Source organism: Fukomys damarensis, unplaced genomic scaffold, assembly GCF_012274545.1.
Source record: "Fukomys damarensis isolate Sample0158 unplaced genomic scaffold, DMR_v1.0_HiC HiC_scaffold_19, whole genome shotgun sequence".
Taxonomy (NCBI): domain Eukaryota; kingdom Metazoa; phylum Chordata; class Mammalia; order Rodentia; family Bathyergidae; genus Fukomys; species Fukomys damarensis.
This window is the reverse complement of record NW_022900931.1, coordinates 68,053,073-68,067,474: the sequence shown is the minus strand read 5'-3', so window position 1 is coordinate 68,067,474 and position 14,402 is coordinate 68,053,073. Positions and strand designations below refer to the sequence as shown.

Genomic DNA, 14,402 nt, shown 5'->3' with positions numbered 1-14,402 from the left:
CGGACACTGTCTCTGATACCTGTTGATATGTTTTCTTTGGAAAACAGTCTACGGGGTTCCTCTCCCCGTTTTAATCTGCTTTTTGTAAATTTTACGTTGGTTTTTGCATGACCTATGTATTTCGCATACTAACTTCTAACCAGGTATGCAGTTCGATCCGCGGGATGCTTTTTCATCTTGTTCTGTTTCCGTTGCTGAGCAGGAGATTTTTGAGTTGGTGTATTCTCTAGTGGTCATTCTCCACTTACGTTGTCTAAGTTTATAAAATGATATCCAAAAAATAAACGGCTGCCAAGGCCAATGTCAAGAAACTTTTGTCCTATGTCCTATCGTAAGAGGTTTGTTTCGTGTGGTGTTTGGGTCTTTAGTTCTTCTTGAACCGACTTTAGTATTGTGCGAGAGAAGAGCCCAGTTTCACTCTGTGTGTGGGTATCCACTTTCCCCAGTGCCATGTGTTGAACAGACTGCTTTCCCCATTGTGTCTTCTTGCTGTCCTTGTCAAAAATATGTTCACTGCCAATGCCTGGACTGGTTTAGGGCCCTTTCTGTTCCATCGGCCTCCATGCCTGTTTTCAATGCCAATACCACACTGTTTTTCTCACTGTACCTCTGAAATACAATTTGAAATCAGGAGGTGTAATCTCTCTGCTCTCTGTAGTCTCTCTTAAGATTGTTTTGGATCTTCATGATCCTTTTTCAGCCATGAATTTTTAGCATTCGCTGTTTATCGATTTTTAGAATTGTTTTCCCTATTTCTGTGAAAAATGTATAATCAGAATTGTATCAAATCTGTAGATCACTGAGCAATACAGACATTCTAACAATATTATTTCTTTTAAGTCAAAATCACAGGTTATCTTTTCATTTATTCATGTCTTCTTCAGTTTATTGCATCAGAGTTTATATTTTTTAATCATACAGATCTTGCACCTGAATTGAATTAATTCCTAATTACTTTGTTCTTTGACACTATTTTAAGAGGGATGGTTTTCTTGATTTCTTTTTGGTGGGTAGATCACCATTGATGTAAAGAAATGAAACTGGTTTTTAACATCAGTTTTTTTTTCTTTGTGGAATTAGGGAATTCATTTGTTAGTTCTAACAGTACTGGTGGAATTTTCAGAATGTTCCATGTATAGCATCATGTCACAAGCAAGCAGAGATAATTTTACCTCTTTCTTTCAAACGTGGGTGCTCTGTCTCTTTTATCATCTGATTCCTCTTGCTCACACTCCCACCTCTATGCTGAAGGGAAGCAGCTCGAGTGGACACCCTTGCATTGTACCAGACTGCAGAGGAAGCGGGTTTGGTTTTCCCCCATCGATTATGATGTCAGCCATGGGTTTTTCATAAACAACAGTTGAGGAACTTTCCTTCTATGCTTATCACGATGATTGTGTGATTTTTATCTTTATTAATGTGTGTGTATTGTGTTGATTTGAAGATATTAAAACAAACTTGCTCCCAGGGACAAATCCCTCTTGCTCATGGGGCGTGACCCTTTTGATACATGCCTGGATTTTCCTGAGGATTTTTGCAAACATGTTCATCAGCGATGCTGGCCATGGTTTCCTCCCCTTTTCTTCTCCCTCCACTGCCGTCTCCTCCCGTCCTCTCCCTCCTCCTGCTCTTCATCGTCTGCCCTTTCTTTCTCCCTCTCACTCTCTCTCTCCCTCCCTCTGTCTCTCTCCTCCCTCCTCCTTTGGCTACCAGGGTGAGACCAGCCTCACAGAATGGGCGTGGAAGTGTTCCTTCTGCTTCTTTTTCTTGGTAGCTGTTAAAGAAGCCTTGGTATTGATTATCCTTTGAATGTTCCGTAAAATTCTGTCATGATGCCACCCAGTCCTAGGCTTTGCTTCATTGACATTTTTAAAACTACGCTTCCAGCCGGGGATTTAGCTCAGTGGTTCCACCACCTGCCTCACAAGCGCAAGGACCGAGTTCAATCCCCAGTACCAAATAAAATAAAATAAAATAAAAGTACTACTTCCATTTCTGCTTGATTCAGTCTGGATAGGTTATATGTTTCCATATTTGTTGGCACCAGCTGCTCCTCGCAGTCCGTCAGACCCTTTCTGTTTCTGAAGAACCCACTGTGGCGGTGACGTCTTGCACACACACGGTGTTGGAATTCCCTCTCCTAGGAGCCGGGACCAGGCACTTCCTGTGCTCATTACTCCTGGGTGGCCACTGTCCCTCTGGCTCCCAGAGGACAGCACTAGGCAGTGCCCAAGGGCACACGAGGGCACACACAGACGTGTCTGTGCACTTGAAGGTACGTGCTTGTGCATACCACATGCATACACACAGTCGTGTTCTTGCACACAATCAGAATCACGATCACATACGTGGTTTGCACACTTCCTACCAGTTCTTCTCAGTACTATGAGGACAATCTAATTTTCCCTCTTTCAACTATAATTCCTCTTACTTTATCTGCAATGTATTTATTTGCTGAGGTTTCAAATACCCAGATGCTAACTAAAGTATTTTAAACCCATATCACTTTGAAAAGCTATTAAGTGGAGCTCATTGTCTGTTTTCATCGCTTCTTCTGTAAAGTTAACATATCTTAAAATGCAAACAATCTTAGAGGCTCAATTTTTCAAGTTTTGAAAACTTGGCACACCCAACCCCGTCGGAATGCGGGACATTTGTTCAATCCCGGAAGTATCTCATGAGGTCTCTACTCTCAGTTCCTCTGTCACAGGCTGCTACTGTTCTGATGTTTTCACCATGAATCATTTACTTTTACTTCTAGGCTCTTATATAAATAGAGTCCAAAGCATATGGTCTTTGTAAAGTTTTGATTACCCCAACACCTGGGACACTTGCCCATATTGCTGTGTTATTGATGGTTCAACTCTTCTTATTTTTAGGCTGTATAGATCATATATGTATGATCTATAATTTCTCACAAAAAATGTGTCTCTTCCCCTGTTAATGGACAAGAGTTATTTCTACTTCTCAGCAGTTATTAATAAAGCTGTGGCCATTTAGGGTACAGTATTTTAGTTTATTTCTCTCAGGCAAACACCTTGGAGGAACATTACTGGGTCAAAAAGTAAGTGTGCACTTCATGTGCTAAGGAACGAGCACCATGTCTTTCCCACTATGTGAGCAGCTTCTCGGGCCCATCAGCACCGAGTTAGACACCGCCGTAATCGCCAATGTTTGCTGTTATTCGTTTTAATTTTAAACATTAAAATGGCCCGGCAGTGCTGTTCTGTTGTAGTTTTGCTTCCTGTCCAATTGATATCGAGCAATCATCACACACTTATGGGCCAAACAGACCTAAGTGCTTTGCTGGAGACTCAGGCCAGGCGCCTTCTCCTCTGTGCACTGTTTTACATTAATGAACTGACCCAATTTGCTTGTGGTGAAACAAAAACCAGGTTTGTCCTCACCATAGACTTCAGTCTTTGCTGAGCAGCCCACGCCGCTCTCCCCCAGAGTGCCGTCCATTCCTGATGGAGACTCCGTCTGCCTGAAGCCTCTCTTCTTCTCCCTGCCATTGGCTGTGGCCAAGATGCTCTCCCCTGAGTTTAGCTGCCTCAGCCTCACAGGAGGGAGGAATGCAGTCTTTGTCCCTAGGTGACAAGGGTATCACACTGGCGAGATGTACCCGTGGCTCACCTGGCACGTGTCAGATGCCTCTTTCCTTTAGGGCTGAACAGTAAGTACTCCACTGTGTGCGTGTGTGTGTGTGTGTGTGTGCATGTGTGTGTCACATCAGGCTTATCCATTGTCTCCCCAGGCTGTCTGCTGTAAATCATGCTGCTGGGAACCACAGGGCACAGCTGTCTGTGCCTGGCACACTCCTAGCCCCTGGCCTACACTGAGGCCTCCCCCAGAGGGTCTCAGCCCTGCGGTCCCTGTCACTGATTGAAGCCTGGCTGTCCCCTGCTTGCACACAGACGCCCTGCTCTGAGGACAGGCCTCACACGGACGAGACCGGTCAGTGCGTTCGGAGCCCCATTGGCCTGGCAGCCGGCCAGCCTTCCTCTGACACCTTCCGACTCCATTCTCCGCAGAACACCGCCTAAAGCTCCCTCTCCGCCTCTTCTCCAAACCCACAGGGAACAGGCCAGGCCTCTAAGGTTCAAGCTTCAGCCCGAGCTCGCTTCTCCCTGCCTTTCCCAGTGTGGGCGGTCAACCCACCAGAGGACCCCGAGCCAACAAAGAACTGGGAGGAGCTGGTCAGGACCAAGGCAGCTCCTGCCAAGCCGCATCGTTCTTCTGTCCCTCGGCCTCTCCTCCCCGGGACAGAAGCTGAACCCGCCCGGACCTCGGAGTCTCCTGTAGGCGAAGCGCAAGAAGAAAGGTCCTGTGCCATCAGCCGAGGAGACCAAATGCGATGGTTTGTGGGTGAAGCCAGGACTTCCACACTCGGGAATCCCAGGTATTGTCTCCACTGTGGGTCCCTCAGAAAACCAGAGGGAGTCTCGAATTGTGCCTCCAAATTATGCATTCATTTTGATTCCTAGTTAGTGCAAGTGGCGTCCTGAAGGCCATGCAGTTGGGAGGGGGGCGCTCTTCTGTCTGACTTCAGGACTGTTGCTTTTAACCGCGACGTTCCACCCTTCCAGGGAGAGGGGTCTGGCACAGAGCAGCCCGGTTACACAGAACTTATTCTACAGGGAAGTCGATCTGTCCTGCGTCTCGGAACAGGCAAGGGGGCTGAAGTCGCTCAATCAGCCTTCCGAGACTGACTGACACTGCCACCAACTTGTCAAACACAGGTTCTTTCACGTCGCTGTGCCTGGCTCCAAGTGCCCTGTTTCCTTTGCACGCACCCTCACTTAGTAAACTGTGAGACCGAGTAGAATGAAGGCCTCAAAATCTACTAAAGCCTCTACCGAAGGTGAGAGAAGGCCTGAGCTTTGTTTAGGACAAACAAGTTCTATGTATCTCTGGAGCTCAAGCTTTTATCCTCTGAGGGGGCTCCTTCTCCTTCAGCTGAGAAGGGATGCGGTCCGAGGAAGGCATGAGTGGCCCTGTTTCTGAGTAACATAAAATGGAAGCCTGGAGACCTCGGTAGCCTGCTCAACGCAGAGCCTCGAAAGCCTCAGGCTCCCAAGTTCCTCTGTGAGGTAGAAACCAGTTCTTCTTCACCACTCACCTCCTTTCTACCCAGTGGAACTGCCGGAGACAGTTTGTGAGTCACAGATACTTTGGGGATGAATTAGTCTGTAAATATTCTGCTTCTTGGGTTCAGGATGCTGATGTGATCCTTCAGGTTGCACCTACCGGTCCTTCTGCAGATCACCCTGGGAATCTCGGTGTGTGTGAGTCACCTGTCAGGCTGGGGAATCCGGGAAAGGCTTCGCGGAGAAGGTGAGGATGGAGTGGAGGTGAGCAGGGGAGAGAGCAGATCCCAGGCAGAGCAGGGGAGGGAAGGGAGCGAAGCCCACATTTACTCAGGTAAATAGTGCTTCATCGTCCCCCAAATTTGACCAGGGTTTCATGGCAACAGTGCGACCCCTGAGGGCAACTCTACCTGAAAGCCGGAAACTCATCAGGTGAAGACTCAGATGTTTAAGGTTTCCACCAAGAGCCAAGACCAATTAAAAAGTTTATTTATCAGTACATGTTGGCAGGGCAGAGGGACCATACTGACGGCGTGCAGGGGTTGGTGGATGCATGTGACGCATCTCAATTCTTTCTACTGCCCCTTCCCTCCCTCCCTCCCCACATCTCTACACCCAGTTTCCCGAGAAGGCCATGTTTGCCCAGCATAAGCAGCCTTCTCACCAGCGAGGACTGGTGTGAAGCTGGGGAAGAGTCCTAGATTGGGACAGGAGGTGGGTCCACCCCACTCACCCTGACGCCAGCTGGACCTTTACAAACGTGTGGACTGCGTGGCTTGGACTTGTGGGGCAGCCGTGCCACTGGGCTGTGTGACAGATGTACCGGGACCAGCCTGTCTGTGGGGGCTGAACAGGGAAGGTTGGCGGAAGGCACATCGGAAAAGGGCCTGGAAATGGGGGGCTGGACTCAGCTCTGGACTTCAGGTTCCCTTCCCAATGTGTATAACTAAAACAACGCATACAGCTCTCCTGCGAACCAAAGCCTCCGTCAGCTCATGACCCTGTGGCTTTCATACAACCTTGAGATCAGCACCTCCCAGTGTCTCCAGATCTGGCTTCTCAGAAAGCTTATTCTCTGTAACTAGAAAAGGGTCACGGCTACAAGGCACGTGCTGTCCTTGGCGCCCCTCTCAGGAGCCGAAGGCCAGCTCACAGGCTCGTGGCTGACGTCTGCGTGCTGGGGAAGCTTTGGGATCACGGAAATGTGGCCAAACTTCGTGTGCTCATTAGTTTTCCAGGTCAGTATTTACACACACGAGCTGGGAACTTCTCTACTGGAGAGAGAAAAGGCAGCAGGAGGCATGTGAGGCTTGGACCCAGCGAGAGTCTAGTTTGCCTCCCGGCTCTGGCTCTCACGGTTCTGCGCCCGGAGAAGAGGTTTACTTCTCTAAACTTAGTTCTTCATCTACGAGGCAGGAGTGACAACACTGTTTCCATAAGGTCTGTGGGAATTTTTTGTGTGTGTACCAGGGATTGAACTCAGGACCTTACACCTGTGACGCAGGCAGCGGAACCACTGAGCTGCATCCCCGGCCCTTTGTAAGAATTTAAACTAAACATGGAGTGCACTGGCGTAGCAAAGAGCGCAACACCTCGTGTTTGTCGCCAGTGCTTCCCCAGCCATCGTTACTCGCTTCGCACTGAAAATGCTTACTCGTGTAACACGGAGAAAGGAGGTGTCAGCTCAGTCTGCCCTGTTCCCGTCTCCCTTTGTGCCACAGCGCCGGACGAGTCACGTCCACTCTCTGAGCTTCAGTGTCGCACTCACAAAGTAAGACCCCGGACCACGATTTAGTGGTCTAGGAGAGAACTGAGGGGGAGAAAGAGCCCGAGAGCAAGAGGAGGGAGACTCCATCCCTCGTCGCCAGGAAGGAGACTGAACTGAGGGCTCTCGGGTCCCAGGCCCCGGCACTCACAGACACGAGGGACGTTTTTACATTGTCATCCCAGGCTGGTCCCGCGGAGTGGGAGCCGGCCGCACCGTTCCCCTCCATGTGCAAAGTGGTGAGAGGCTGTTGAGAGGCTGGAGCATTCGGTTTGTGGGATGTGGGGCAAGGAACTGGGGCGTCGCCTGGCGGAGGAGATGGGTAAGCGCTGGGAGGTGAGGAGCACGCTCCACGGGACATCGAAAGACGCTGGCCCTCGGCGGAGCGGTCCAGCTGCTGCCCTCTGCTCACGGCGCATCTTGTCACCCTGGTGCCGCGGCCTCCAGCCCTCATTTCCGGATGGACGCTGGCTGTCGCCGTGTTGTCTGCCCACTCTCGTCTCCCCCGGAATCAGAGGAGGAAAAGCTCCTGCTGACCCAGTGTTAGGAGTGACAACGAGGTACGGTGGACTGAGCTCAGCACCAAAGTCAGGCCAGGGAGGAGAATCCGGGTCCGTGCTCCTGCCTCTGTGAATTTGCCAGCCTGAACTTCATGTCTGGCCACTGGAAAAGAGCAAAAGAAAATGAGTAGGTTTTATAACAGGTTTCCGGTATGGATGGGCTCACGCACCGTGGGAGCTTTTGTTATTTGGTCCCACACCCTATGTTGCATCACTGATTTTCTGTGTGAGTGGCAGTTTCCCAAAGTATGACACTTGGAGAAAAATATGCACCTGTATATAAATATGATCATGAAGATTGGATATCAGCCGTGATTTCCCAACCAATTACCTACTAGGAAAACGTCATATAAACTTTTGTGGGAATCCTTCCATGATTCAGAGGGAAAGTTTTTTTCTTGTCCTTCTTGAAGGACATTCATGACCACAGCATAATAAAATTAGGAGGATAAAATTTCCTTAACAAAAAAGGAATATTTTTGGAAGAGGAGAGATTAGTAGTTTGTCCTACTCTGGATTTATAGACACTAAATGCCTGCACAGAGTTGGAAAAGAAAACAAATAATAATACAGAGGGAATACACTTACCACAGAAATTAAATGAAAACAATTCTCTTTGCTTGTGTGGAATAGCAATTTGGTGTTCATTGCTTCGCTTATAACACTGCACAGATGTAAACACCATCTCTCATGTTAAATTGGGTGAAATTCACTACACAAGTTCCCAGATTTAGTAAGAATAGGCATCATCATATTCAGAGGTTGTCTTAAAACTCTATAGCATCTCCACTCTCTCTTAATAGTCAGTGTCAAACAGAGCTGAGCTGACAAAGGCAACGTGAATATCTTCCCAAATTCACAGTATGGTGCTTGTACACGAGCCATTGTCACCAGTGTTCTGCATCTGTCCACAGATGCAGAGGTCCCTGGAGCCAGCCAACCTGACCAGCGTGCAGCAGTTCGTCCTGCTGGGCCTGTCCACCAGGCTGAGCGGCAGGGACGCCCTCTTTGCCATCTTCCTGGCCCTCTACCTTCTCACCCTCCTGGAGAACACACTCATCGTCTACCTCATCTGCACCCACGGTGAGCTCCGCAAGCCCATGTACTTCTTCCTGGGCAACCTCAGCGGCCTGGAGATGTGCTATGTGTCGGTGACCATGCCCACGCTGCTCGCAGGGCTGTGGACTGGGCCCTACCATATTTCCTTCATGGCCTGCATGACCCAGCTCTTCTTCTTCATAAACCTTGTTGGGACAGAGTGCATCCTCCTGGCCTCCATGGCCTATGACCGCTACGTGGCCATCTGCTGCCCACTGCACTACCCGCTGCTCATGCGGCCCCAGGTCTGCCTGGGCCTGGCCGCGTCCTCCTGGCTGGGTGGGCTGGTGGTCTCTGTGGCCAAGACCACGTGCATCGCCAGCCTGACCTACTGTGGCCCCAACGTCCTCAACCATTTCTTCTGCGACGTCTCCCCTCTGCTCAACCTGTCCTGCACCCACGTGGCCCTCACGGAGCTGGTAGACTTCATCTCTGCCATCGTCATCCTCTGTGGTTGCTTCCTCATGACCATGGCCTCCTATGTGGCCATCACCATGGCTGTGCTCCGCATGCCCTCAGCCGCCGCCAGACACAAGGCCTTCTCCACCTGCGCCTCCCACCTGGTGGTGGTGGGCATCTTCTACTCAGTCACTATCTTCATCTATGCCCGCCCCAGCCGCATCGAAGCCATGGACCTCAACAAGGTGCTGTCAGTCGTCTACACGGTGGTCACGCCCATGTGCAACCCGGTCATCTACTGCCTGCGGAACAGGGAGGTGCAGGCAGCTTTCCGGAGAACCCTACAGTGGTCTTGAGCTGGACCAGATGACCAAGCTGTGTTTTGGGGTGACCTACAGTTAGCGACAGCTTACTTACTATTGAGATAAGCATCCACACACTATTAACTTCATCCTTTAAACATATACAATTCAGTGGTTTTTTTCATTGTACTTACAAAGCATGCACTACTATCACTACTTAATTCCTGAAAGTTTTAATTTCTCCCAAGGTAAAACACATACAATTAGCAGTTATTCTCAGTACCTACACCTGCCACACCCAGACCTAGGAAACCAGCAGTGTATTTTCCATCTCCATAGATTTTCCTGTTCTGGGTGTGCCGTGGAGATGGAATAATGTAATATGGGGTCTAATGTGACTTGCTCCTTTCATGTGGTACCTTTTGAAGTTCAGCATATTTTATTATGCATTATTACTTCATTCCTTTTTCTGACCAAGTAATAGTCCATTATATGGCTATAACATGTTTTATTTGTTCATTAACCAATTAACAGATATATGAGTTGTTTCCATTTGGGGAACTATGGATGAATCCTATTGGCAACAGTTGTGTTCAGTTTTTGAATGGATGTCTCTACTTTTCTTGATTTTATGCCAAGTGTTTATGTTATACCTTTCCAAAGTGGTCAATACCATAGCTCTGAAAAATGCTTTCAAGTTATTTAAGAAGTATGTGTGAAGATAGATGAGGGTAAGTTACACACACACAGTTTATAGGTGAGACAGTGCAAATGACCAGTGAAACCAAAAAGCCTCACTGGTGCTACTTGGGAAGTTATGTCGTCACTCTATCATTGGGAAAATTACAACTTTTACACTGAATGCGTGGAGGCATTGAAAAGTGGGTGTTACTCTCATCTATTGCTGGAGGTGACATAAACTGTTGGCTCTGTCTTGGAGAGCAACCTCATAGTATCTACTAAAGTTACAATGTGTCTGCACGCAACCCAGACCTCTCCTGCAAACGTCTCCCAGGAAAATTAAAGCCTGTAAAGAATAGTCAGATAAGGATACTTGTTCTAGAATTGTATTCAGTGGCCCAAACTGGAAAAAGGAGTGACCATTTTGCATGTCACCATACAGTGACTTAATAAATTACAGTACCTCTATATTGTGAAATATTTGAGTTATTTTTAAAAGATTTACTTATACCTCTGTTTTTGCCATGGGGGCATGATATACTTGTAAATTCCAGAGCAAATTTTAAAATCAATTTTCATTTGAAATAATTCAGGAAGAAATGACACTTACTTTTACAAAGAGGAAATAAAGCCTTTGTGGTTACTATTAAAATAATTTTGGGCCAGGGATTTAGCTCAGCGGTTCTGGGGCCTGCCTTGCAAGCGCAAGGACCCGAGTTCAATCCCCGGTACCACCCCCCCAAAAAATAATAATAATTTTAGGAAGAAAAACTTTATATATGTCTAGAAATGTTGGCATGGGCTTCAAAATACACACTCAAAACTGAAGAAAGGAACACTTTTTGTAAATCTCAGTACTTATAGGAAAACTGTTTCGAAGGGCCATTTGGCACCACCTACAGAAAACCTACAGAAGATGCATGGACCTTATGAGAACAACAGAATTAGCAAATTTTGCAAAGAAAATGATTTCAGATGCTTGAAACTATTTGGGTGTGAAAATGTTCGGGATATTTTGTGCTTTAATGAAAAGCTATTGGAATAAAGCTCTAATTTAACATAGCCAAACCACACACAAACACACAGTGAAATCCTATGATGTTTTCTAAAATGAGCTTCTATATTGTGCCAAAAAAAACAGTATTGCATGGTAGTTCCATATTACTTTCCCAGTGGAATGTGTGTATGTGTTTGTAGGAAAGGGTTTGAAATTAGGCAGATTTTCACATTAAAAACATTTAATATTAATATTAATGTGATTTTAATGCCAGTCATCGTGACATGGAGAACCACGGGGGGCTTTTCCTGCTGTCAGTTTCTGTGGGCACATAATTACTTTTCAGTAAAATTTATTTTTTAACATTAAAAAGACCTTACACAACGGGTGGTTAATATACAAGGTGAATATTTAAAATTTTAAAAATGTATTCCAGTTAAAGACACACTGCCATAATCCCTCTCAAAATATCCCCTCACTCGGAGCACACTTATCCCAGCATTCTTTTCACCTTCTGGCACTGTGCAACTTCTGGCTCCTCCCCGAAGTGAAAATAATCACGAAAGAAAGACATTTTGAATCATTTCAGGGCATCAAGGAAGCGATGACCATGTTACTAAAGATTCTCCTAAAAGAGGACTTTCAGAACTGCTTCCGAAATTAGCATGAATGATAGGATAGGTATGTTCAAAGAAAGCACAATTTTGAGGAGGATTCAAGGCCATTCCCACTTTCACAGGAATATTTTTTTAAACATTTAAACATTCACTATCTGTCTGTAGTCTTGCCTGCTGTCTCTCCTGTCTGTAGCACAGAGTTGAACCTCATCACTAGGAACCAAAGGTCCCACCTCGGTCTCGGTTCCAGGAACCCCGAACCACGTGAGCCGGACGCATCCTGCTCCCCTCCGGGTGACCTCCCAGGCTGCCCCACCTGTGGGCCCCGCGCCCGCCCTTGGCCTGCCCTTCAGCTCAGTCCCCTTCAAACCCCGTTCACGCTGCCTCCTTCCCAGCGCTTGCCCTGGTCGCCCTCACAGAGCAGACAGAGCCCCTGCACCCAGTCCTCCGCCACCTCTGTGCACACAGCGAACCAAGAGCAGGAAGTGGGTCCTGCAGAAGACAGGGCCTCATGGCCCCGCTCAGGGCACCGTTCACAGCAGGGCCTGGCGCACATGAGGCGCTCAGTGAAGTTGCTTCCAGAAATAAGTGGACGATTCACTGAGGCAGGGGAAGCCCTACTGGCCTTCATCTTTCCAGTGCCAGCACCCTCTGCTCCTCCGGAACTTTCCAAACTGCAGACCATATGCAAAGCCCCCTGCATGGGTCATCAGATTTTACATCTCCCCACAGGAGGACTTGAGGCGGAGACATCTTGATGTCTGTTCCTCCTCGTAGTGAAGAGTCCCAGCCCCGTCAAATCTCTGCCAGGAACGGAGATGCTCAGAATGGCTCCAAGGTGCGTGGGTAGGAACGTGAGGAGGGTGGGACGCCCGCTTCCCCCACACACACACACCGTCACCACCTCCGCCTCCAGCCCGGGTGCAGCTGGGGAAGGAGGCGGCGCTGGGCAATAGGAAGACCCATGGGTGGTGAGCACTGACCTGAAGCCCCCCAGGCCCACCCAGGACCGTCCTGTCAGGACTCCGAGAGGAGGTGAGTGTCCCTGCTAAGGGGACATGAGCATTCAGAGCACCACGCCAGGCTGGGGCGAGGGCTCCTCCCCACACTGGAGGCCTGGTGCCTGGGAGGAGGAAAGATACCCAGAGAGTGCCGAGCCCTGCCCTCGCTGTGACCCAAGCTCCTGCCACTTCTCTGCCTCAGGGAGCAGAGCCCTGGGCCCGCTCCTCACTAAGGAGGCTCCATGGGTCTTTGAGTGCCGGGCCATGGGCGTCCAGGAGCACAGGGCGCACGAGGTCGGATGGGCAGTGAGGAAGCAGCGGCTGGGAGCTGCCAGCTGTGTGGCTGTGAGCAACCTAATGCACCTCTCTGACTCAGCTTCCACGTCCTCAGTGGGGAGGGTGGTGTTGCCGATTGATGAGTGCAAGAGATCCAATTTATGGGCCCTCTGAACATATTTCAGGGCAGCTAAATGTCCTCTGCACACAGCTCAGGCCAGCTAAGGAGTTGCAACAACAGCTTCTACAAACTCTTTCCAACACAACTGGCAGCAACGTACCTCATTTCCCAGATCACACATTTGCTATGTGCCGTGTGTGCATCGCTTAGCATAGACAAGCAAATGGAGACTTACTTGTCCAGGTTGGTGAAGGCCCGGAGCCCTGTAGGTGACCCATTCACTTTCCTGTATTTTTATTTTATTTTATTTTATTATTTTATTTATTGATTTTGGTACCTGAGATTGAATTTAGGACCTTATGTTTTCAAGGCAGGCGCAGTGCCACTGAGCTAAACCCCCGGGCCACCTTTCCTGTATTTTTAGTTTATTGATGTTGCTAATGATGCTACAGCAAACACATTGTACTGTTGACTTTGTCCATACTTCTAAATGTTTTTGTGTTTTCTTGTAAGTCTGGTTGATGCTATGAGAACAATGACCATGAAATCTAAGTGGCCTTGATTAATAACTCTGCTGCATGTCCCCTGAAGTTGGTAGGTGGGGACAGTTCTGCTAAGCAAGGGTAGATGCTCAGGAGCTCCTGTGGAAGAGGTGCAAGTTATTGCTTGTTCAGCCACTCTCAAGAGAGACGGGAGGGTCCCATGCCTGATGCGTGGCCTGAAAGTGACATCATTTCTCATGAGGGACAAGTGAAGGGTATCTCTCCTCTGCTCTTTCCCTCTCTCCTCCCTCCCTACTTCACCCTCATCAAATTCTCCAGCCCTGCTTCTCTTATTTTTAACTCAACAACACACCTGGGTAATCTCTCCATGTCAACAGTCGGGAGGTCTGATTTCTTTAATGGACGTATACAGCTCACAGTATGGATATATGTAATCTGTGGGCAGACATTTATTTCCAATATTTGAAAAACATTTATTCCAAATGTCACAGTTTGCCCTAACATTCCTCTATACACATATCATATATATACAAAACATGCAGTCATCTATGTGTCTATATATATGTACGCAGAGGGTAAAATACAGTCTTCTGTTCCCATTTGCACTTTTGTATCTAGAGATTTGGTTGTCCATCTTTGTATGGGCTATCAGCTGGTTATGTTTCTTCATGAGTAATATTCTTATTTATGTCCATTTTCCTGTGGTTTTTGGGGGTTTGGAAAAGTCTTATTTTTTCACACTGACTTTAAAGAGTCTGTTCATAATGCTGCAAGTACATTCTGGAGGTTCCTACTGGCTACTGAGAGTCACGCGCGAGCTTTCCATCAGGAACACCTGCGTACTAGGACTGTTCGCGAGGCATCTATCCCCGCGAGGCTGTCGTTTCCACTCTTGCGTCGCGCTCAGCACCTGCGGGCCACGCGTTCGGCGGGCTCGTCCGTTCTCGCGAGACGGCGACTGTCCGCGGCGGAGTCAGTTCTCGCGAGAGCCG

General features: G+C 48.2%; 1 protein-coding gene across 2 annotated transcripts; it reads left to right on the top strand.

Moving 5' to 3' along the window:
- The first annotated feature begins 5,251 nt into the window (after positions 1-5,251).
- Positions 5,252-9,496, top strand: LOC104857147 (olfactory receptor 5). 2 transcript variants are annotated; one of them, XM_033766118.1, is made up of 2 exons: positions 5,252-5,337; positions 8,330-9,496. In XM_033766118.1, exon 2 carries the CDS (start codon positions 8,330-8,332, stop codon positions 9,266-9,268), a length of 939 nt encoding a protein of 312 aa, XP_033622009.1. In that variant the 5' UTR covers positions 5,252-5,337; the 3' UTR covers positions 9,269-9,496. The 2 variants fall into 2 exon arrangements, with proteins under 2 accessions (XP_033622009.1, XP_010615177.1); XM_010616875.2 differs by having other exon boundaries at positions 5,252-5,354.
- Positions 9,497-14,402: the final 4,906 nt, after the last annotated feature.